Source organism: Hippocampus guttulatus, chromosome 6, assembly GCF_054856545.1.
Source record: "Hippocampus guttulatus isolate MCC_2025c chromosome 6, RoL_Hgut_1.0, whole genome shotgun sequence".
Classification (NCBI taxonomy): Eukaryota; Metazoa; Chordata; class Actinopteri; order Syngnathiformes; family Syngnathidae; genus Hippocampus; species Hippocampus guttulatus.
The window spans coordinates 3,951,550-3,976,448 of NC_141266.1; the positions used below are offsets into that span (position 1 = coordinate 3,951,550).

Genomic DNA, 24,899 nt, shown 5'->3' on the forward strand with positions numbered 1-24,899 from the left:
TAGGCAGCTGCACAACACCCCCCTGGAGATTGGCTTGGCAAAATTTCAAAGTCGGACTTTGAAAAATCAAGCACACCCATGACCCTAGTGAAGAAATGCAGTGCAGAAAATGGATGGATGGATGGATGGATGGATGGATGGACTGAAAAATTCGGGGCACTGGACCTCCAGCTAAGGGGTCCATCCTCAGTCAAGTGACATTGTTGACAGTGTATGTACAATGATTTTGAATAGACAAACTGTGTCTGATTTCTCCACTGACCCTCATCAAGACATGGCACCATGTGGGGGGATATGGCTATATCGCTGAGCAGAAATAGTGGTTTGAGAGTTGTTAGTTTTTACCGATTTTTCCAAAACAAATCCATCAAATTGGAAATACAAATCAATATTATATTACTGATCAGAAATACATTGAGCAGGGGTGCCCATTACGTCAATCACGATCGACTGGGAGCTCGCAGACTGGTCCCAAGATGATCGCGAGGGGTGTAGAGGAGAAAAAAAACAAACAACCATTTGTGTGTCTTTGTGCATGTTAGTAATATATTTTTTGTGTTAATGTGCACTGCACCCTAATCATCCTATCAGTCTAATTTTCACGAAAAGTATTTAAAAAATAAAAATTTCAAAAAGGTTTGGGCACCACTGACATAGAGTATTTAAATGAAAAATGAGCCATCTTCCCTGGACAGTTCCTTTTATACTCTTTTCGCACAGTGGTGCAAGTGGTTACCACTAGCTTTAAAACCAATCTGATCAACCGGAATATTTAGCATTTTATGCAAAATCACTGATCAACTGTAAGTCATAATTTGTGTGGTCCATCAATGACATTGATCGGATTTGAGAAATAAGATATTACAGCAAACACAACCTCCACACACCCTCACTCCAGGGTGGTTCTGTGCTGCCATAGTGTATATGTGAGCCTGAAAACGAATCTATTTTTAGCTTTGTTTCGAGAATAAAGCCTTTGTGCAGACAGACGGAACTTCTGCCTCCATGCCCTCAACCATCCAATTACAAAGTAATAGTAGTAGTAGTAGTAGTAGTAGATTTTATTATGTTTGTGTATCTTTTTTTTTTTTTACTGGTCAAAAACTAGCAACAGAATATACAGTATATATATATATATATATATATATATATATATATATATATATATATTCTGTTGCATATATATATATATATATATATATACCGTATTTTCACGACCATTCGACGCACCGTATGGTTGGGCGCAGTCTCATTAATGGGTGCTATTTCTGTATTTTACACATAGACAAAACGCACTGTATTATTGGGCGCAATTTTAAAGTGGTAAAACATACGCCAGCTTAAACATACGGCATGCATGCGCGCACGCTAAAAACACGTTAGCTTGTAGCATGCCAAGACATACAGATACAAGCTAAAAACACGTTTTTAAAAAGGCAACGGAAAACTGAGTTCCTTTGTATTTTATTTAGCCATCGTACAATGTACTCACGTTTTTCGATCAATCATCACCCAGAAATCCATCAAAGTCCTCATCCTCTGTATCAGAATTGAACAATTGTGCAAGTACCGGTAATCCATCAAAAACGCCGTGTTCCCTCTCGTTGTCAGTCACTCTCATTGCCATGTGGCTCCACAGAAATGATGCCGGCTTTGCCAAAAACTCGAACAACAGTGCAAGCAGACACGCTCGTCCAAGCAGCCACAATCCATTCGCAAATTGTAGCGTAACTCGCCCGGCGCTGCCTCTCACTCTTTGTAAAGTTGTGTTTGCCATCGATCATTCATTGTTCCCATGCCGTTCGCAACTTTACTTTGAACGCCCGGTTGATGCCGATGTCCAGCGGTTGGAGTTCTTTAGTCAAGGCTCCGGGAATAACGGCAAGCTCAGAGTTCATTTGCTTGACTTGGTTTTTCACCGCTGCTGTGAGATGGGCACGCATGCCAAAAGCATAACCGATGGCTTGAAGTTTGAACTGAGCTTCGTAGGCGTGTCTCTTTGTAGAATTTATTTTCGGGGGTTCTTAGAAACCAAAACCGAAGTTGTTTTGCAACAATGCACATAGCCACACTCTATACAGGTGTTGGTACCTGTTTGTAGCGTACCTTTAGCGTCCACTTACACGCCCACCCTTCACTCATTGGCGGACTGCTTCCCCGCATGCCTGTCACTCACGTCTGCCTTTTCGCTCTCTTTCTCTCCATATATGTATATATACACGCCCACCCTTCACTGATTGGCCGACTTCTTTGCCGCATGCCTGTCCACAGTCACTTCCGCCTTTTCTCTATATAAACAGCGTGTCGGCTGTCAGTCAGGTTTTGGAACTCAGCACATAGACAAGACGCTCCGCATCATAAGGCGTCCTGTCCATTTTGGAGAAAATTTTAGACTTTTAATGGCGCCTTATAGTCGTGAAAATACGGTATATATATATATATGTTATGTTATTTATTCAACTTTAACATCTGATTTGTGATTAGGTTGAGTGTGTCAGGGGGGTGTGGTCAGTGGAAGAAGAAAGAGAATTGCTCACGCATGTCTGAGAAATGAAGGGTGAGAGAAACAGCAGTTGGTTGCTTTTTTTTTGGGGGGGGGGGGTGGCAGGGTGACATTAAATGATAGTTTTCACACTACAGAGTTTATCATCCACCACTTGTCATTGTTTCATCAACTAAGTAAACGCTCCACTATATTGTTTGCCTTTTCACTCTTTCAGGAGTTTGTGGTGAGTTTTTATGGTGATAATTAAAATCCTGTAAACTGTAATTACAAATGTAATCATCTGCCAAATTATACAAATCTGTCAGATGTCCGGAATGACTTGGACAGAATTGGATTGAACAAACATAGGCCCAGACAAGAGATTTGACAAATAAATCAATAAAAATTATAAAGAATGTGAGAGTGAGAAAGTACAACAAAGGACTCTGGTAACAAAAAAAATGTAAAAAGCGAAAAACCAAAATAGTTTGCAAAAGGCAAGGAATGAGAAAAACATAAATCGCTTGTCAAACTCAAAGGACTAGGAAATCCAATATGCGCGAAAACAAAGTTAAATACAACAACAACTATTTACATGGAATGATACTGAGGAAAAAACATTGTGAGAATTTATGAGGCAAAATGTCAAGAACATCTAGAAAATGAAACACTTGGAGACAGACTCATGAGCAAGGCTATTAATCTGACAGTCACTTGTCGGTGTGGCCTGGCTTTTAAAGCAGACAGGTAACGAGGCCAGATTTGAGACAGGTGCGACCTGTGATGGAATGCACAGCTGGAGACTGAAAAACAAAGCAAACAATACTGTGTTTCACCGATCATATGCATCCATTCTTTTCACTTACCCTCACAAAGGTATGCTGGAGTCTATCCCAGCTGTCTGGGCAAAATGCGGGGTACACCCTGAACAGATCACCAGCCAATCACGGGGCACAAACAGACAAACAATTCACACTCGCGTTCACACTGATGGACAACTTAGAGTCTTCAATTACCCTACCTTGCAAGTTTTTGTGATGCATGAGGAAACCAAAGTACCTGGAGATAACCCATGCAGGCACAGGAAGGATACGCAATCTCCACACAGAAAGGCTGGAGCCCTGGTTTGAACTCACAGCCTCTGAGCTGTAAGGCAGATGTGACAACTAGTCTGCCACCAAATATCCAAATGGAGTAAAATCAAACAGATTTAGATTTTATAACGTAATAATGTTCATTAATAACATGTCTACCTCACAGGTGAAAGGTTCTGGGCTCAAGTTGAATATGGATTGGATTTGGATAAGGCCCTCTTTTGGGGAGATTCTTCCACGTCCCCAAAATGTTTTTATTTTACTTTAACTGATTATAATCCCTCAAGGGATTTCATTTACACTCTGACATATTTTCCGTTGCGCACAAAACACATTGAAAAAAATTACGTGCATATAGTCAAGCAAGTCAGAATAGAAGTGGCAACCAAGTAGTGCTTCCCCTCTTTCGTGGGAAATTGTGTCTTGCTCAAAGGCACCCAGAAAGAAATAAGGATCTCTCCAACAAGAAGTTGACATTTTTACATTTCGTCCACAATGAGACTTGAACCATGTCATCTAGTTCCAAAACCCAAGTCCTTACATATGAGCTTCTTCCACTCCAAAAGATTATTGCGCTGGCCAGGAACTAACCTACCAAAGCATAGGTTAAGGACAGAGGTGAAGGTGGCCACCATTCAAGGGTGTATCTTGCCTCTCTTCAAAAGTTAGGTGGTGTTTGATCTGTCCAGCTTACTTGCCAGCCTCGAGTACAACAAGCGCAACATTCAGAAGATGGGTGTAGTAAACATGTTGGTTGATCCCTTCAATCAGTTGTACTTTCTGTGCCTTTCCCATCGTGTAATTATCTATATTCCTACTAAATGTGTAAAATATGCTTTTAAGTCCGACCCATGTGAAAAACCTTCACAATCTCAGACCCTCCTTACATACTGCTGGTGTTTCGCCACTTATTCTAACTCAGAAGACAACAAATGCAACAGCCCTATCTGGCATCCATCCATCCATTCATTGTCTAATCTGCTTCTCCTCACGAGAGTTGCAGGTGTGCTGGAGCCTATCCCAGCTGTCTTCAGGCAGTCGGCAGGTTACACCCTGAAATGGTTTCCATCCAATGTGGCATCGTTACCAAAAAAAGACTTTTAAAACATATATTATTTCATATTTTAAAATATATCGATATATGAATTACTCAGCCCCGCTTTGTAGTAGTCCAACCCGCCTTTAGGACAGGGAGCAAAAGATCTCTGGAGCCATACTTGGTATTAGTAGAAGAAGAAATACAAGATGCTAGGCAGACGGTTTGCTTATCTTGTAACGACATTCTGTGTCATCCTCAAAACCTTTTTAGTGTGGTGAATGACTTTATAGACATGTTATATGAACACTCAGCACAACCAGTTATTCCTCTGTTGAGGGCAACAGCTTCAGGTTGCTTCCTAATTGGCTAGCAGTCCGTTTTACAATATCTTGACTGATAATCGTTAGTCTCCTCCCCCAAAAGTGATTTCTGTCATCGAATCAAAACTGACCTGTGGGAGGCACCGAGCTAGGCATATCTTGTTTTGACACGACTGTGGTAAATGCTTTGTTATTGTGGTGGACGACTTGCAAGGCATGTTGTACAAACACCCAACTTAACCAGTTGCTCTGTTTATTTCCAGCAACAATTTCAGGTTGCCTCCAAATTGTCTTCTTTTTTATGCCACAATCACAAATTCACTGGCTTGGCTGAATTCGGTGTTGACAACACACAAAAGGATCTGTGGTCGAAACATTGTCCAGAATTAACATTTACCATTGTCGGCCCTGGCCGTTTTTCGAACAGATAGGACAGGGAGAAAAAAAAGACAAAACCACACCACAGGATAGTCATTCAGGGTAATTTTTTTTCAAGTTATCCAATAATTGCACTTTTGCTGAATTTTATTGGGGGTGAGTTCAGCCTGATTCTTGGTATGTATAGATACTGCTTTTGATATACTTGCTTCTGAAAAAAATGGCTGCTGACATCTGCTGGCGTTACATTGAAACCTAATCAAAGAGTGTTGTTAAGGAAGTTCACAAGTGGCAAATGACCCGCTGCTAATATTATGTTCCAACAATAAAATCTTACAGCACTTATTTTATTGTTGTGTTTCTTGTTAAGTTTTATGAAACTATAATCATGATAAAGAGAAACTATTCAAAATTAGATTGCATGCTTTTGAAATATCACGGGGAGAGGTTGGATATAAAAGTAAACTATTCTCAAAATTGGACTCTGGGGAACACCACAGAAGAGATTAATATTCAACACATTTATAGATATTATTGTTATTATGATGATGATGATGATGATTGTCATCAAATCACAGTGCCGTTTACGTCGTGTGGTCGGATGCCTCCGAGTGGCGCGAGGGGGGAATGCCGGGGCTCTTGGGCCCCAGACGCAGCGAAATGCCCACCAGCCTGCAGGGAAGGAGTTGGGGTCTCACTGGAAGGTGAGGCGCCCAGCGCTCGCCCCACTGGAACGGAGGAGAGTGGGAGTAGCCGCCCTACAACCTTCCCTAAATAATAATCAGGCAAGGGCCCTTTCGCCCGCACTGGGTGTGAATCTTGCGAGGAACCAGCGAGAGTCATAGCGGGTTTGGGACCGGGGGGGGGGGGGGGGGGGGGGCGATTCAAGTCCATGACGGGGGCCGATTGCCCAGGAGGAGGAGGAGGACTGTGCCGTTTACAGTTTACGGTACATCATTATTGTGTCGTGAATGAATAGTGGTGGCCTCAAATGTAAATATCTATTAAGCACGAACAAACTTCCATGTACACGCGGAAAACACAGTGTACCTGTGAGTGGTTGTGTTTACAACAGCAGATTAAGTTGGACATGTAATTTATTTATGTCACACTGGTTTCAAAAGTTTGTCATTCCAGTCATTTTTCCTAAAAAAAAATGAATACATATACATTTAAATGAGCACAAATGTTCTCATGGTTGGCAACCTAAACTCCAGGCAGGTTCGGCCTTGATGGCAATTTATTCATAGTGCAGGACATCGCTTTATACGACATATGTGTTTTATATTTTACACATACGTACTAACAGAGAAGCAACACAAAATCCACAGTAATGGGATTGTAGTAAAAGGGTTAAAATAAGAGATTACATAGGTCCAGTCAATGGGTCTTCCAGTTGGTACTGTATTTATGAGTAGAATATCTCAAATACCTCAATTGTCAATGGACTGTTCTGTTATTGTGTTACATTTTCACTGTGAGCATGTGTTGTGTTCGGATTGAAATTGACCCGTTTGCAAGTTTATATATATATATATATATAAAGTACTATTTAGTTTTTGTACTGAAATGAGGCTTCCTCTAATCCTCAGACACGACTATTTTAATGCAACAAAATTAATTTTCATCCTTTTAGTAAATTCTAAAGGTCAGAGAAAAAGTAACATTTGTGGTGTTTTGAGTCAAATATGATCTGGCAAAGAGTAATGGCTTTTTTTTTTTTTTTAAAGATGTGGATTGCTCTGTCCATCAAATGTGGCTCAATGTGCCGCACAACACACACACACATATATACAGGGCCCCCTCACCACACCTCCCCCCATGTGAACTCAAATCATTTCAGTTGAATATTGCAACACATATACACGAAGGCCCTCTTCACCCCACATGAACTCAAACTTTGGTAGATTTTTTTACAATTACATATTCATTCAATTTGAATTTAAAAAAATTAACATTTGCATATATAAAAGGACTTGGGTGAATTATTATCAGTTGCGTTCTGTTGAAGCATGAGTTAGCATGAGCAAGAGGTACACTGTTCACGAGGTGCTGGATCATATCTTCGGTCATGACAGTGATCCTTAAGACAGTGAAGAAAGTGAGGCTGAGGAGGATGTGTCTGAGGATGACGTTCAGTATGAAGTGCACATCTAATGAGGAGGACCCAGATTTCACAGATGCTGAAAGAGCGGTCTTCAAGCGAAGAAAAGGTGACATTTCATGGCCATCAAGGCCTCTTGACACCCAATGTAGGACATCCTCAAAATGACTGCAGGGCCCACTAGATATGCTGCTTCGCATGCCCAAGACGTCAAGTCAACGTTTGAGCTGTTCTTTCCACAACTTCCTCAGACAGAAAATCCTGCTTGATCTGACCAGCATGCAAGTGAGAAGAGTAGCTGAAAGAGAGAGAATAGCTGGATTGAGATGGATAAAATGCAAATGAGTGCCTACATGGGACTGTTGCTTCTTACTGCGATGTGAAGCTCCTGTAATGAAGCTACTGCCAGTTTATGGGAGTGAGTAAAGCGGCTCTATTTTTCAAGCCACAATCTCTCTTCAACAACAGTGCTCAGCCTGGACAACAGGGAGAAAAGAGTTTCTTGTTGAACGAATGATAAACTTGCTCCCGTCAGGGATGTTTGGGACAAATGGGTGGAGAAATTGACAGAAATAAAAGAATTGTAAGGAATATATTTGCAATGAGCACACTATAACCATCACACACGCTATAAACAACACACACACACACACACACACACACACTCACTTTGTCTCTCAAAGTTCAATTTATGGTTCTCCAACAATGCATTGTTATTCAACGTTTAGTTTATGGTTCATACACAACTACAAGCCCTGGCACCATATAGTTTTTCGTGGTTCAGGTATGGTTCACGCAATCGAACAGACATAAAAGTGCGCACACACACACACACACACACACACACACACACACACACACACACTAGCCCAAAACTCACTCATTGTTTTTCACAATTGACTTTGTGGTTTAATTATAAATTTGCACTTGCAATTCTGATTAAAATAAAGTTGGTTTTATGAAGAGGAAATTACTTTTTCGCTTTATCCTACCATAAATATAGATCAGTTTTGACCCATTGCACCATATATGCCACTATTCTTAATCATTTAAAAAAAAAGAGCATGATACAATACTTTTTGGGGGAGGTGTACTCCAATACTGAATGAGTTTTTCAGACATGGATATTATAATTACTCATTTAGTCTCTCTAGGAAATATAATTAGTGAATTTAACCAGTTTTTGTCACCGAAAACCAGTGGTTTATTGTATGATAAATGATCTGTAGAACAAAAAAAGAAAAAAAGAAAAATCAGTGTTTCTGTGGATATGAATACATACCAAGATAGTTTTGTGATGAAAAACAGCATTGGATTATAACTAGTGCTTTTAAATCATGGGGCAAATTCGACTCACGAACACTAAAGGTGTGGTTAGCTTTCTAACATATTACAAAGGTTAAAAGTTCTACATATAAACATGATGCACAACTGTAATTTTGCGTAGAACTTTTAAAACTTAAAAAAAAACTTTGGTGAGCACGCAAAAGAAAGGATTCGGCAGTTGTGTTATAATTAACAGATTAACAGGATCCCATCGTGTAAACTGTATGTGTCTGTATTTTCTTATGTGTTGAAAATGTCCTTTCCAGCGCATTACAAGTGGTTTGGTGAGTTGGGAATGGGAGCACGTTTCCTCCCCTCAAATCTGCCGGAACTTGATTTAACTGTGTATTCATGCTCGTGTTGTGGAGAATATAGTTTTTGCTTATATCCGTCATAATTCGGCATAATTTAAATATCTACACAATCATCATAATGTGTCATTATTTCTATGTGTTAAATTGTCAGATTTATAGACTTGCCGATTTAGAGTTTCTAGTTTATCCAAGCAAACTGCAGGATACGTGGTCACCGTGAGGCGTTCTGCGGTCTATATAAATCCGCCGCCATCTTACATTTTCCAGTCGGCACCTTCCTGGACCAGACGTGACTGACTGACTACGGAGGGAGTAGACGAGGGCTCCCGCTGATTTTCGGCGTGAAATTTTCCTTGACTTTTACAGAGTTACTTTTTTCTTCCATCTGAATCCAAGTGTGAGGATTTGCTACGTTTCATACGGGTAGGCAGCAACATTAAACTACACTGATTGTGTCCGCCTCTCAGTGAGACCTTACCGGAATTGAGGGTCTTCCAACACAAGCCGGTCGGACTCTGCAGCTGCATTTATGGATTCCGTTGGGGACATAGTAGCCGCCACTTCGCGGGCATAATGACTATTTGTCGTAGTTAAAGTGAATTAGTTTAATTTTAACTTCCGCCGAAGGGTATTCCGCGTACATCAATGAATATAACCAAACGGCAATGTCTGTCTCGAATCTTACGATAAGTACCTAAAAGCAATCAACTGAAATCAACGTTAGCACGTAGATTGTTGGCCACATTCCACTTTACTGACATATGGTTTTAGGACTTTCCCCCCTTTGGTTTTGCTGCCATTTTATAGCACGCATTTCTCAATCTATGCGTGGGCATTTTTTCTACTTGTTTTTTTTCTTTTTTTTTTTTTACAGCGAAACGAAGTTATCAACGGTCGTCAAAAGAAGTTTCGCGAAACATTTGTGTTTAACCGCTACACCCCTTATTTGAAAATAAAGTAATTTTTGACAGAACCGAAACCCCTTGAGCATCATGTTGAAATGTCTACTCTTTTAACGGCAGTATGTTTTCGTGTCGTTTTTTAAAACAAAGCCCCACACATTCCTCCCAGCCTGCTTTGGGAGGAAGATGAGGTGGAGCCTGAGTGTGAAATTCGAGTCAGGAGTGTTGGAACAACCAAGTCGGGGCAGCCAGCAGCTGTGCGAGAGGGGCGACTGCGTTTCGTATCAGCTAAAGTTCTCAATGCGGCTCCGCTCCGTCGTTGACGTGCCTTCGAGTCTTCTCCGAACGAGACGTACCTCGTACAACTTCAATCTCAATTTTCTAAAATAGTGGTACAGAGCTCAAAGCGCATTGAGTGTTACTGCAATCTGATGTGAATTTAAATGGAAAAAGCCGAAATCGGTTGAGGTAATCAAAATGACCCCAATTCAACCGTTTCATTGAAATTTCTTTTACTATCGAAGGACGAATTAACTGGAGTAAAAGCCAACATTTTTGATGTACGTTTTTGATTGAAGTTAATCAAATGTTCTAACACAACAAACATGACTTTGAACTCCATTGTAGTATACTAACGGAAAGGACTGTACAAAGAAATGTGTTAGAAAATAGGTTTTGACGCAAATATATGTAGCTTACGCTTTTTACATTAGAATATTTTAATAGTATCTAGCAAAAAAGATTGAGTCTCGTTGGCCGTTTTGCTGTGCCATCCTTCATCACGCACCGGAGACGGCCACCTTATGTTGCAAAAAGAGGCTGCTGCCATTCAGCTCATTGTATAGTAAGATGCCTGCTGACCCTGCAAATTGCTTCGCTGACCGTCAACCAATGTCCATGTAGCTGCTTCCACCTCCTGCTCCTTCCTTAAATGCAGCTTGTTGAATGCATATATAGCGCTGGAATTGGTTATGTTTGAACATTCTTGCTCTTCCCACATTTTCTCGTGTGACCACTCAACTCTGCTGATGATTATGATTACATTCATTGGGCTAGCACCTCATGTGTGTTATTGAGATCCGTGTTACTATTCACAATTTATTGCATAGTTTTTGGCTGTTAATTTTCTAAATGCTTTTCATCATATCATATATATAGATTATTGATTCTGCCAAAAATGTAAGTGGCTCTAGTTGACCGCATTGTGGATTTGACCCAATGGTAGAATTAATCTTCTGTTGTTCTACTTTTTGTTGATCCCCCCCATTCAAATGTGAAAAAAATGAACACCATGGTTGTCAGTTCCTATTTTTATGTATTTACTTTTTTGGCCTCAGTACACAAGTCACTGAAATGCTTTGATGCAGCCTAACTGCCTTGTGACACCAAGGACTAGTGGTGTTTTATGGCTTCTAGTCTAGACCAGGCAGTGAACTGTAGACATCACATATGGCTTCAAAGAAACCCCCATTCAGTTTTTGTTGGAACATGAAGCTTGCATTGCCTTGACTTGGTCGATGGTTTAGTCTGTTCAGCTTGAGGGTAAGGTTGCCATTTGTTTGCTGTCAATTGAAGACTACGATGGATATTTTTTTTTTTTTGGCTCATCTTTCAAAGCCGGATGCAAAGAGCCACTTTTCTACTTGTGTGAATGATGTGCTTTGATTTGTAGGAAGTCTAGTGTTGCACATATGGCTCCCATTAAAAAGGGGGTTTGGGCTAAGTGAGTTCTCGCTTCTCAAGCTTGAGGATGGCGTGTGAACAGTGAATTAAAATTGAGGGCTTTGTGGGATGAAACAACATACCAACAGCCGGATTGGAGATTATTTTAGTTTTGCAGCTAAAATTTGGAGCTGTGTGTATGTAAATGGAAGTCCGCGAGTTTTGCCTCCTCTTTGCATGTTGGCACAATTTAAATGACTGCAGTGAGAGTTGATGGGACTAACGTTTTGGGTGAGGTACGTTTGTTGGTGTCAAAACAAAACGGCTAAAAATGCAGCCACAGCAATTTGATCAATACAGTATTGTATAAAAAGCTGTCGCTCCGTTTTAAAACAAACATCCCTAGGTAGGGTGAATTTAAAGAGCTGTTGACCCTTTTTATTTTTAAATAACATACTTTGCTAGTTTGGTGTTCTTAGCAGATCGCCTGGCCTCGGGATGTTGTCTAATTGAAAGATGCTGTTTTTTCAGCAGGGGTGTGTATGTATGACAGGCACGCGGGCCATGCAGATTTTGAATGCTACCTTTCCGTATGATGACTTCCAACGGCCCTTCTATCTTGGGGAAAAACAAGCGGCACAGTCACTTTATTCAATTTGAACTAGCACTGCAACATTCATCAAATTTTAATCATGACATTGTCTTCCATGATGAAATGCTGCAGCACCGCTAATCAAGCACTCTCAACTAGTAGCCCAACTACCAGAGCTAAGGCTTCAAGCTGCCTAAATAACAAGCCGGCATTCCCTAAAGCAGGAGCCTAAATAAAAACTTGGGCAATTAAAAAAATCTATTCTAAAATAATGATCTGTTATACTAGTCTCATCCTGCATGGAAAATGTTGTACTGTAACAAAAATAGATGGGTTTTCCCTGTCATGATGAAGAATTGTGATTTAACAATCATTACCATTTTGTCGTTATTGCGCAGCCCTCATTTAAATGTTGTGTGCGTACATTACCCAGTTGGACAAGGTATGGAAAATTTTGTCTAATTGATATGACTCTTGCGCTGAAAGATGCAATTGTCAAGCATGTGTGCTCTCTACAAAGTGACATGTTAAATCTAAGTGTGAGTTGCTAAAATCTCAAATTCTCTTTTTACAGACGTTACTGAACAAATTACCACAGCAGTTTCCATAGTCATCTGGAAATGGGTTACTTTCAAAGTGTTGCACTGCCAACTGAATACTCGGAAAGAAACCCGAGTAGTCCACCATTTCTCTCTTGCTGACAGAGTTGTAGCTATTTTACAGAGCCGAGCCACTTGCAAATCAGACTTCATGGTGACGACTTGGAATCGTATAAACTTTCCAAGCTGATAAACACTCACCACCACCCTAGAGCTATGTTACTTTGATCTGTGTTTAGTTAGTTCGGGAGGCTGTGACAACTTTGACTCTTTGTATTTGTTCATATTGTTTTGTGTTTTTTGTTATTGTAAAGCGTCCTTTGGTGTCTTGAAAGGCGCTTAGAAATAAAATGTATTATTATTAGATGAGGGCTGGAAGATTATGGGAGGGTGAAAATCCGTTATGTTGATTGAGATTGAAATCATGATTGGAAAAAATAATTTCAAAATATTGTATTTATTCAACCACTAAAATTCAACCATACAATATCTTTATTTATATGGCGCTTTCTCTAAATTCCCATCATAGCCTCAACCCCATTCATCCCTGCACGTTTAACACTTGATTCTTGAACACGCTATTGTTTTTGTCAGGTACAAAATGACCGTGTAAATATGTGAAATTCAACCGTCGTGCATTTTCATGCCTCAGCATTTCCCTTTTCTCCATCATATTTATTTAACTTTTGGTCTTGGGACTTGCTGGTCTAACAAGGGACCTTGGATTGTTTCCTGTCATGTGGAAATGTGTGTTGGTATAAATAAAAAAAGTTCTTGGGTCTTTTTATCCTTGAATTTTGAGTAAAGGAAAATTCCTTTCCAACTTTAAATATAACTTGTAAGGACAATGGGAAGATAAATTAGTAAGACAGTAAAAATTAAATTGGTAAGACAGTAAAATAAGACAATACGAAAATAATACCAATTAAAAAAAATACAAATATTGGCTGTCACTGCACGTTTTGGCCTCTTATGGGCAGTGTGGTGCCATGCTTGGATGAAATACACCCTGAAAATGAGAACAGAAGAAAGGTGGTACGATTTAACTCGGAGTATAACTACAGTAACTCAACTTTACACAGATTGGGACGAAATGATGCATTTGAGTAGTGTTATCTTACCTGCGTGCATTTGTTTCCACAGACTTGTGGGTTATTATTTTATTTTTTGGGGAAGGAATACCACTCCTGAAGTTGACGCGAATGACCATTAGCATTTGAATGGCATTTTACATTGACTTGAGCATTATCACCGTTAATGTTTTTAAAATTTTCAAATTTAAATATACAATGAATGGAATTATTTTTGTTGTGTGTTTATTTTTCCAGTAAACTGGGGTGTTATTAAAGAGCTTAAAGGGTGCTTCGGGACAAAGCAATCGCATACGCTACATATTTGCTTTGCCAGCAATTGGGTTGAGTGATGTGCTAAAAATATAATCACAATATTTTTTTCCAGATTGATGTAATTATAGGATAACAATATTACTGTCGGTCCATTGAAAACTAAGCATTATAAAAATATAAATCCAAAAGGATGTGGATGTTTTTTGTTTTTTTTTTAGTAACTGACTGCCAGTTATCAACATTAACAATCACAGAGATGAAAGTCCTCTTTTCCCGGAATTCCGGGTTTTTCAAATTTCAATGAAAATCTCTCCGGAGAATTGAGGAGAAATTGCCTCAAATTAATCCGGATATTAGTTGACAACATTGAACGAAGACACGTTTGAGTTTGTTGTTTAGCTTTCACGAGCGTAGCCACGTTGAGACAAACACTCGTAACAGTAAAGAGATTTTCGTCTCTTTATAAACACACTCGCTAAACCCCACTGGAACGAATAAAAGACACCATGGACAAGACAGTTGTCGCAAAAAGTATATTTGGACAAAAAGGGAAACGCACAGATTGACAGAAAAACGTGTCCGTCCGACTTCGAGTGTCGTCTCGGCTAGTTTAGCTTAGCTGATGTCGTGTGTGACGTCGTTGCGTCGGTGCTGATTGGTTGGAATCAAAAGACGCGCTTGCGTACATGTTCGCGCTGAAGCATGCACAGCAGAGAGCAGCGGTCTATCGACTGCTGAGACTCGCTCAGCTTGAGTGGCGTCGCCACAACAGTCATACCCTCGCCTTGCATTCTCATGGCCTCGATGTCAGAGATTTCGAAATTTCGGCAAGAACGGAAGCCACAAAGGGTGCACGTGTGCACACAAAAGGAAGATTAATCATTGAATGTCGGGTATTTGAATAGCGTTTTGTGTAAACTAATTCATGCGTGATCGGCCAGGTGTGTGTGTGTGTGTGTGTGTGTGTACATGTATATATTCCGGAATTTTCTGAAAAGTCAACTTTCATCTCTGCAATCAGCAATAAATTAAATTCACATTGTACCGCAACTGTCCTACAATAATAATTTTATGCTACAACAGAAGTATTTGTTTTGTTTGCCTGCATGCAAGCATGTGTGAACTGCATCATGTGTGTTGTCTCTACCAATATGTACAAGCACGATTCAGTGTGTGTATAGATGTTGTGTGGCTTGAAAAAGAGTTGACCACTCATCCCTGTACATGGCGATGGTTGTGTATCCATTTATTATTACATGGCAATGTGATAGGTAAACTCCCAGCGACATGATCTATGCCTGGATCGCGTTTTGAGGGTGGCCAAACAATATATTACATTGTATGACTTATTAACCCACAAAAAGATCGTGGCAGTGAACAAAGATGCACAATGTGACAGAAATGGGACGCAGCCCGTCTCGTCGGCCCATTCAAGTGAACAAATCAGCGTGGGCTGCACGAACATTTTTACAAGATCTATTTTATCCACTGGTAATTTTGAAATTATAAATATGATCAGGTAATATTATAAAAAATATAAGTATACCGTTCGTATATACGTGACAGCAAAGATGGAAGTGGACTTCTTGCATGTGTGCTGTCAAGGCAACAGCAGCTGCGTGTGTCACTTGCTCGTACGGCGTGTTTCCCCTCCTCTCTCACCCCCGCAAGATGATTGTCATCTGCTGGTTTTGTCGATCAATGCCAAACTTGGACGGAGGAATGTGGTTGGTTGAACTGAGATATAAACACAACACAAGCATGGTTAGGTAACGTGACAGATACCGTCTTGATTTCAATATTGAATGTGTGGATCACGATTTCGATACAATAAAGATGTATCGCTGAGCCCTAGCTAGCTAGCAACATGGTGTATTCAGGGTACTTTCATGTCTGGTACTTGTTACGCACCGAACTGTTCTGCATGTAGAGATGAAAGTCCTCCAGAATTCCGGATTTTCATGAAATTTCCTCTGGAAAATTTGCCTAAAATTAATCCGGATATTAGTTGACAACATTGAACGAACACGCATTTTGAGTTCGTTGTTTTGCTTTCACGAGCGTAGCTATGTTGAGGCACGAACATTCGTAACAGTAACACACCTCGCATTCTTATGGCCTTGCCATATCTCGGAGATTTCGAAATTTTGGTGAGGACGGAAGCCACAAAGGGTGCACATGTGCACACGATAGGCAGATTAATCATTAAATGTTGAGTATTTGAAGAGCGTTTTGTGTAAACTAATTCATGCGTGATCGGCGAGGTACGTGATCGGCGCAATGTTCAAACAGGTAGACAGGCAAGCTGACATAGGTGCAATAGACACGAGTGTTAGGAATACGTGCAAGTGGTCATGGCTTGTGGAAAAGGACTTGAACGGAGATTTTTTTGTCCAACTACATTAGAAAGGTCGACAAACCTGGTAAGCCAGTTAAAATTGTGTGTGTATAATATATACATATATGTATAAGTGTGTGTGTGTGTATATATATATATATATATATATATGTATATACACACACATTTGTATTTTCAGGAAAGTCCACTTTCATTTCTATGCATGTATGTTGCTTTTGTTGGATTTTAAAAATGCTTTTATAGATGGTTGGAAGTTAAAATCACAATTTAGTGTCGATTATTGTCCAGCCTGAGTTGATATAAATGTATAACAAATGATTCAGTAAAACAGTCCAAAACTCTGTGCTACAGTGTTAATTTCTGCTTCAAAGGCAGTGGATATGTACGCCCATTTTCTCCCACTGCTTATTTTCCTTCTACCAAGTTGAGTCACTTCCCACCCTTCCTCTAACATAAGTACTACCTAGCTGCCATGCTTAATGTGGGCCTTGCATGCAAGCTGCAATTTGCTTGGGTGGATTTTACACAAGACTAAAAACAAAGGTCAAGACGGAAAATTGGCACCGTCTCATCTGTTTCGGCAGGGACTAGGACGCAGATTCCATTTGCGTGAAGTGAGCATGTTGCAGTTGTTTTTGGTGTAATCATTAACAATGAGCCTGGAACGAAAGTAAGCGAGAGGTCACTGAGGCTGATGGTTCTTTCCTGTCTGTTTCAGATCAGGAAGCTGTGACGGCCGTGGTTTAAGGAAAGGAACATGGCTTCCCAGGGTGAGTTGAAACTTCAACACATGCATGGACCTTTTATATTGCGTCTGTTACATATGAACACAAAGAATACAGTCATGCATTTTCAAATGCCCACATATGCTCTTAGTTTTAGAAGCAAATAAGGTGTTCAAATAATTTCCTTAATTACCATATTTGGGTTTGACGACAGCTATCTCAACAAACACTTTTGACAAATCCTAAAATGGCACTCCAAATATCTCTCCATCCTGGTGTTGCATTGAAGAGGATTTACATGGATTACCAAAATGTACTAGTTGATCTCTTGAAATCTGCTGTGCCAAATTGATTCTTCTAGGTTTAGTTTTTTTTTTTTTTTTCAGCATAGGCTGGTTTTATATACATACGCTTGTCCCCTTTTAGCTGATTTGATGGAGCTGGACATGGCCATGGAGCCAGACCGGAAGGCAGCAGTCAGCCACTGGCAACAACAGTCCTACCTGGATTCAGGCATCCATTCAGGAGCCACGACTACAGCTCCCTCCCTCAGCGGCAAAGGAAATCCTGAAGACGAGGATCTTGACAACAACCAGGTCATGTTCGAGTGGGAGCATGGCTTCAACCAGAATTTCTCCCAGGATCAAGTACAAGGTGAGTCCCAATGGCTGCCATTGGGTCAATAATTTCGGATCTTGGCAAATTGTATTTGGGGAGAAACCTTCGATCTCTTCCAGACTTGGATGGTCAGTATGCCATGACCCGCGCTCAGAGGGTGCGTGCAGCAATGTTCCCAGAGACTCTTGAGGAGGGCATGCAGATTCCTTCCACACAATATGACGCAGCAAATCCTACCAACGTCCAGAGACTAGCAGAACCTTCACAAATGCTCAAACATGCCGTGGTCAATCTGATCAACTACCAGGACGACGCTGAGCTCGCAACCAGAGCAATACCAGAGCTCACCAAATTACTCAATGATGAGGACCAGGTAGTTGTCATCAATGGCGCATCATGCTGTACAACGCTCTGCTGTCACTGATCAACAATATTACATCTCGTTGTAGGTTGTTGTGAACAAAGCAGCCGTGATGGTACACCAGCTATCGAAAAAAGAAGCTTCCCGTCACGCCATCATGCGCTCCCCTCAGATGGTGTCAGCCATCGTCAGGACAATGCAGAACACAAACGACGTAGAGACAGCCCGCTGCACTGCAGGGACTCTCCACAACCTCTCCCATCACAGAGAGGGGCTGTTGGCTATCTTCAAGTCTGGAGGAATCCCGGCGCTAGTCAAAATGCTTGGGTACATGTGAAAATTGATGGATATTTGTGCTGGAAAGGCTATCGTGATATTTGTAACGGCTTTGAAATAATTAGTAATTTAGCATGGGAAACATGGTGCGATACATAGAGGCTTGTCAGAATTCTTGAAATGTTTATACCATGTTTTGACAGTATCTGCATAGCCTCCTCTATTCACTGTGGTAGGTAATGTAGTGTTGCAGGAGGGGGGGGGGGGGAACTGCAAAATTAATTGGCAATTTGTGCTGCCAAACAGTCACTGGTGAGAGGAAACAATTTATAATCCAGTTCCTGTTTCCCAGATGAATTGTAATCCGATAATCCTTTTTCTGCTTTGCAGTTCACCAGTGGACTCTGTCCTGTTTTATGCCATCACCACTCTTCACAACCTCCTACTGCACCAGGAAGGAGCTAAGATGGCAGTCCGTTTGGCCGGTGGTCTTCAGAAAATGGTGGCCCTGCTCAACAAAACAAATGTCAAGTTCCTCGCCATCACCACAGATTGTCTTCAAATCTTGGCCTATGGAAACCAGGAAAGCAAGGTGAGTTCACCGCCTCGTCAGTTGTGCTGGAAAAATGTCAGATAATTGTGGCGAGATTAAAATGGAAAAATGTTGTCTGTCTTCTAGTTAATAATCCTGGCCAGCGGGGGGCCCCAAGCATTGGTCAACATAATGAGGACGTACACCTATGAGAAATTGCTGTGGACCACGAGCAGAGTACTCAAAGTCCTGTCAGTATGCTCCAGTAATAAACCTGCCATTGTAGAAGCTGGTATGTTTGAATTTAGAAGTCATGAGCAACTTTTTCACCACTAGCTGGCACCATAAACTGTTATTTATATGACAGTTTTTAAATTGTGCTTTGCAGTTTATATTTCATGGTTGTCTCTTTGCTCAGGAGGCATGCAGGCTCTTGGACTCCACCTTACAGACCCAAGCCAGAGACTGGTCCAAAACTGTCTCTGGACTCTCAGGAATTTATCGGATGCTGCCACCAAGCAGGTGAAGCCCGGATCACGAGCATGAAAAGCTTGACTCGGACTACTTGCGCTTTTGTAGTGGTTGCAGTTAAAGCGAGTAAAGGAAATGTTTTAAATGGTGATCTACTGTTCTTGAATTGTTCCTGCTGTGCTCATTTGCACCATTTGTCTCACAGGAGGGTATGGAGGGTCTCTTGGGGACCCTGGTGCAACTTCTCGGTAGTGATGACATTAATGTGGTGACCTGTGCTGCCGGCATCCTCTCAAACCTGACTTGCAACAACTATAAGAACAAGATGATGGTCTGCCAGGTTGGTACTCGCACAGTTTTGGATTGAAATGTATTTGTAGTTTTCCTTGCTTATTGTTAACTGAGCAAAGTGTGAAATTTAAACCCTCATAGTCGACCGTTTACAAAGAATGCAATATTTCTTTGAAGTGTCATAGCACAGAACTGCTTTTATTGTCCATAAAGGGCAAAAAATCCCAAGGAATTAATATAAACTATATATGTATGGATGGCACAGATGCCGCTGAACATTTTGAGTGATTGAAAATAAAAAAACACATGCTGGAATAATGCAATATACACAATTTTCAAACATTGTAAAACGCGTAGGTTCGGTTTAGTTTTTTTCGAAGGGCATAAGGGTAAAGAGGCAATTCCTCATACTGCTTCTTGCATCATTTTATTCCTGTGTAGGTGGGTGGCATTGAGGCTCTGGTTCGCACTGTGCTTCGGGCCGGAGACAGGGAAGACATCACAGAACCGGCCATCTGCGCTCTGCGTCACCTCACATCACGGCACCAAGATGCAGAGATGGCCCAGAATGCAGTCAGGCTGCATTATGGGCTGCCAGTTGTGGTCAAATTGTTGCATCCGCCATCACATTGGCCCCTCATTAAGGTACACACATGGTTTTGCTTTTGTGAAGTTGATTTTTTTTTTTTTTTAAATGTGGCTGACATGCAAATGTGCCTCCCTCAGGCTACAGTTGGTCTGATCCGGAACCTGGCACTGTGCCCTGCAAACCACGCTCCTCTGAGGGAACAGGGAGCCATTCCCAGGCTGGTTCAGCTGCTGGTCAGAGCACACCAGGACACACAGAGACGCACCAGTATGGGTGGCACACAGCAGCAGTTTGTGGTGAGCGAATACAAATGTCTCAAACACATAGACGTGCGCATCAGTAACCCTGCTACAAGAGCCGCTTGTGTTGTTCTCTCTACTGAGAGTACCTTGGGTACTGGTTTACGGTTTGTGTGTGTTGTGGTTTTAGGAGGGAGTTCGCATGGAGGAGATCGTGGAGGGTTGTACAGGAGCCCTTCACATCCTGGCCAGAGATGTCCACAACAGAATAGTCATTCGAGGACTTAACACAATTCCACTCTTTGTACAGGTAAAATGAAAAGTCACATTAATTCAGTTGCTGTTTGGCTGTCAAACACCCAAGCATGATTTGAACAAACATCTCATGTATCTGTGTACAGCTGTTGTATTCTCCCATTGAGAACATCCAGCGTGTGGCAGCGGGTGTCCTGTGTGAACTGGCCCAGGACAAAGAGGCCGCTGAGGCCATCGAGGCCGAGGGAGCCACCGCCCCGCTCACAGAGCTCTTGCACAGCCGCAACGAAGGAGTTGGTACGCCCATGTGACAGCTTTTCAGTCTGAAAAAGAACGTTAATGGTCACATTATTTCAATTTAGATTACTATTGTACTGTACCTTGACTTACGAGTGGTTGCTTGGTCATATTTGTGGTGTGTTGTCAGGCAAAGTTTGAGTGGCAAACGAGCTGCTTAAGTGATGTGAAAAAAGAAAATGGAGCAATGAAAGTACTGTAATGTCCTTCCTTGCACGTGAGCAAGGAGAGCATTTTTAGCTGTTGTTTGAAGAGGACAGACAACAAAAAAAAAAAGGAATTGATTAATAGCATTTCAGTAGGACACTTATTTGATACTGTACAGTACAAGCCCGGATAGAATATTGCGTGGGCTGTGTCAGGAAGAGCATCTGTTTGTTGTAAAAAAGCGGTGCCCAGCAAATCATGCGTCTCTCTGTGGCACCCCTAGTCGCAAGTGAGCATAAGGCAGGTTTGTTGTTCTCTACGCATTGCTCAAATGTGCAGAATAGAAAGCTAACCTGTCACCACACATCTCTTCTCAGCCACGTATGCAGCAGCAGTCCTGTTCCGTATGTCGGAGGACAAACCTCAAGACTACAAGAAACGCCTCTCAGTAGAACTCACAAGCTCGCTCTTCAGGACGGAACCAATGGCCTGGAACGAAGTAGGAAGCACATAGTCACGTTTGTTCGACACGTTTGTGTGGATACAAAGATTTATTGCAACTCTCTTTTGTCTACAGACTGCAGAGCTTGGTCTGGACATTGGTGCTCAGGGAGAGCCTCTGGCCTACAGGCAAGAAGGTAAGTTAAAATGACCCCAGTCCCATTGCTCCACTGTCACACGGTTCCCAAGAGTATCCTCTCTCCTAGAAGTTCTGCTGTAGAGGGTTCAATCCCTGACACCATACTGACTAATTTGGGTGGAAACTAGTAGTGTCTGTTTTTTGATAGCGTGGCAAGTCAGTGGAACAGTGGGAGCTGATTCATGGGGTGTGGTGCAGTTGTGGTGTGTTTTGCTGTGTGTTGCTAGCATACTGTGTGAGCGCCTGGTTTGTTAACATGCTTCTAACAGCCGCTATGCTTCTCTTGCCCTCCACTCCCCCTCCCCCACACCACCTACCAGACCCAAGCTACCGTTCCTTCCACTCGGCAGGTTACGGCACAGACTCGATGGGCATGGAGCCCATGATGGACCATGACCTGGGTGGGGGCCACCACCCCGGTCAGGACTACCCCCCTGTTGAGGGGCTTCCTGACCTGGGTCACTCCCAGGAACTGATTGAAGGCCTACCACCTGGTGACTCCAACCAACTGGCCTGGTTTGACACAGACTTGTAAATACCAAGACCAGCATAACTCAACACTTCCTACTCTAGGTAAGATGGATCCTGACCCACTCGGGTCCATCTTTGCCTGACGGCATTAGTTGAACTCACTGAGGCTGCTGCATGCTCGCACTGCACTCCTAATTACCAACCTGTGTGCTGCTTAAAAGTGTGTTTTCTCCTACCTGATATTTCCTCTCACAATCGCTTTTCTTTGCAGCTGTATTATGTGATCCGGATGAACCTGAATCTTGATTCTCCCACATGGAGGAGGCCGGGTTTTAGAAAGTGCCTGACGATGACCCATCCTGTCTATAGGAGCTCCATTGGGACAAATTTGAGTTTTCTTCTGGTTTTCGCCAGAGGATGGTCGGTTGACTTGAAATCCTGATGCCACACATGGATTTGGATTTGTTTGCGTTTGAAATACCCTTTTTATGTACTTTTCCATTTTTTATTCTTTTGTTTTTACATCTTTCCCATTAAGTCTGTAATGGTACAAAAATGATTTTAGCCTTTTTTTTTCTCCTCACATTTCTCCATATTATGCCATTTGTTTTGTTTGCAGTCCTAGTGGTTTTTTTTTGTTTTGTTTTTTTGGTGATGATGCTCCACCCAAGTAATGTACATGACCACATTTTAAATGGTGTCCAAAACGCTAAGGTAAATCATTTGCATTGTAACATTGTGTAGCTTTTGTATAAAACATTGGAAGTCATGGTCCAAATATCAAGCTATTTTCTTGCTTTAAAGATGGACACCAAGGTGTCTCTGCTGTTCCAAAGGGGGTGTAGCTGGCCAAGCTGACGGAGGGCTGTTACTGGTCTGTTACTAAAGGGGGGTGGGGGGCTAGTTTAGTTTGAGGAGGTCATTGCTGTAGCCTGCTGTGTTCTGAATCAATAAAATGGACTCATTATTTCAACTGGCTGCACCCTTTTCCTTCAAGCATTGTTTTAACGCCAATCACATGTCACTTGGATTGTACACTGCTCAAAAAGTAAAGGGCACACCAAAACAGCACAATGGAATTCCAAGTGAAGTACGTTTTGACAAATCAGCCTGTCCAGTTATCTAGCTATGCTTGATTGAGACTCCATTTCAGCCACTGTTGTGCAACTGGAAGAGGTAACGGGTGGAAATGAGAGGCAATTACAAAGACGACCTCGATCAAGGAGTGCTTCTGCAGGTGGTGTCTGCAGACGATTTCCCTGCTCTCAACCTTTCTGGCTGATTTCACTCCTTTGGCAGAAGGTTCGTAACGATTTGAGGAGGCCTTTCTCTGGGATGCTGCACAGCTCTCTTTGTCCTTGTCAGAGGTACCCTGACTGCTGTTAACTACAGAAATGAGAACATAAGTTGGTTCAGTGGGCACAGGGTTTCTTCTGATGACACACTTCAGCCACACGAATGATGGAATTGATGCTGTGGACTGTCCCACCCGTTTCCCAAACCTGAATCGAACTGAGCATATCTGAGGCATTAAGTTTCATTCCAGACATCAACATAGCATTGTACCATAGACTGTCCAGAAGGTGGCTGATGCTTTTATCCTGGTTTGGGAGAGGATCACTCAAGAGACAATTCATCCTCTTACCGGGAGCATGGCCAGGCACATGGAGGTAATACATTTGTTGAGCCTGATTTTGATGTATCCTGAGGAATTTTCACTGAAGTTAGATCAGTCTGTACTGTATTCAGTTTCCAACTTAATTTCAAAATCAGACATGTACTGGGATAATTTTACCTTGGTCACTATATGATTAAGATTATTAACTGGAACATTTTCTTAATGGATATCTAGGATGTATTGTGTTCCCTTTATTTTTTTTGAGCTGTGTAGTATTAATACAAAGATGTGAACATCACAGTGCATAGGTGTCAAACGCCGGTCCTGCTGGGCAGCCGTCCTGCATGTTTTCCATCTCTCTCTCTCTGTTGCAACACACCTGATTCAAATGAACAGGATCAATATCAGGCTTCTGCAGAGCTTGCTGATGAGCTGATCATTTGGGAAGCAAGTCAATCTCATCCAAATTCTTAGTGTGAAACACCCCCCACCAAACAAAATAATGGCTGTACTGCTGTTCTGTGCATGCTATACTCAAGATGACCAATAGCACTCCACACAGATCTCCACTGACAATTGTGAGCCTCCTCTCACAAACCAGATTTCATAGTACTAAAACCGGTCTGTGAGAGGCAGCACGGTGCCGCATGGCATCCAGACTGCTGGAAAATACACAATGTAACAGAAGTGAGGCCACCCGTTAGCTCCTTGTCCACTGTGGTTAATGACTTGGGTGGGGGTGTTCCCACACTCAACACAAGCAGTTGCTCCCCTATTTGCTTCAGACAACAGCACAAACTTCAGGTCACCTGACTCTAGCATTGTCTTTCCCGTTTGTGACGGTACATA

General features: G+C 41.8%; 1 protein-coding gene across 2 annotated transcripts; it reads left to right on the forward strand.

Moving 5' to 3' along the window:
* Window positions 1-9,314: 9,314 nt before the first annotated feature.
* On the forward strand, window positions 9,315-23,405 carry LOC147203326 (catenin beta-1). 2 transcript variants are annotated; one of them, XM_086113388.1, is made up of 17 exons: window positions 9,315-9,483; window positions 17,239-17,290; window positions 17,672-17,899; window positions 17,983-18,236; window positions 18,313-18,551; window positions 18,891-19,092; window positions 19,180-19,324; window positions 19,451-19,554; window positions 19,709-19,843; window positions 20,236-20,439; window positions 20,521-20,679; window positions 20,813-20,932; window positions 21,024-21,174; window positions 21,699-21,820; window positions 21,899-21,959; window positions 22,282-22,534; window positions 22,704-23,405. In XM_086113388.1, exons 2-16 carry the CDS (start codon window positions 17,278-17,280, stop codon window positions 22,494-22,496), a joined length of 2,352 nt encoding a protein of 783 aa, XP_085969514.1. In that variant the 5' UTR covers window positions 9,315-9,483; window positions 17,239-17,277; the 3' UTR covers window positions 22,497-22,534; window positions 22,704-23,405. The 2 variants fall into 2 exon arrangements, with proteins under 2 accessions (XP_085969514.1, XP_085969515.1); XM_086113389.1 differs by having other exon boundaries at window positions 22,312-22,534.
* The last annotated feature ends 1,494 nt before the right edge of the window (window positions 23,406-24,899 follow it).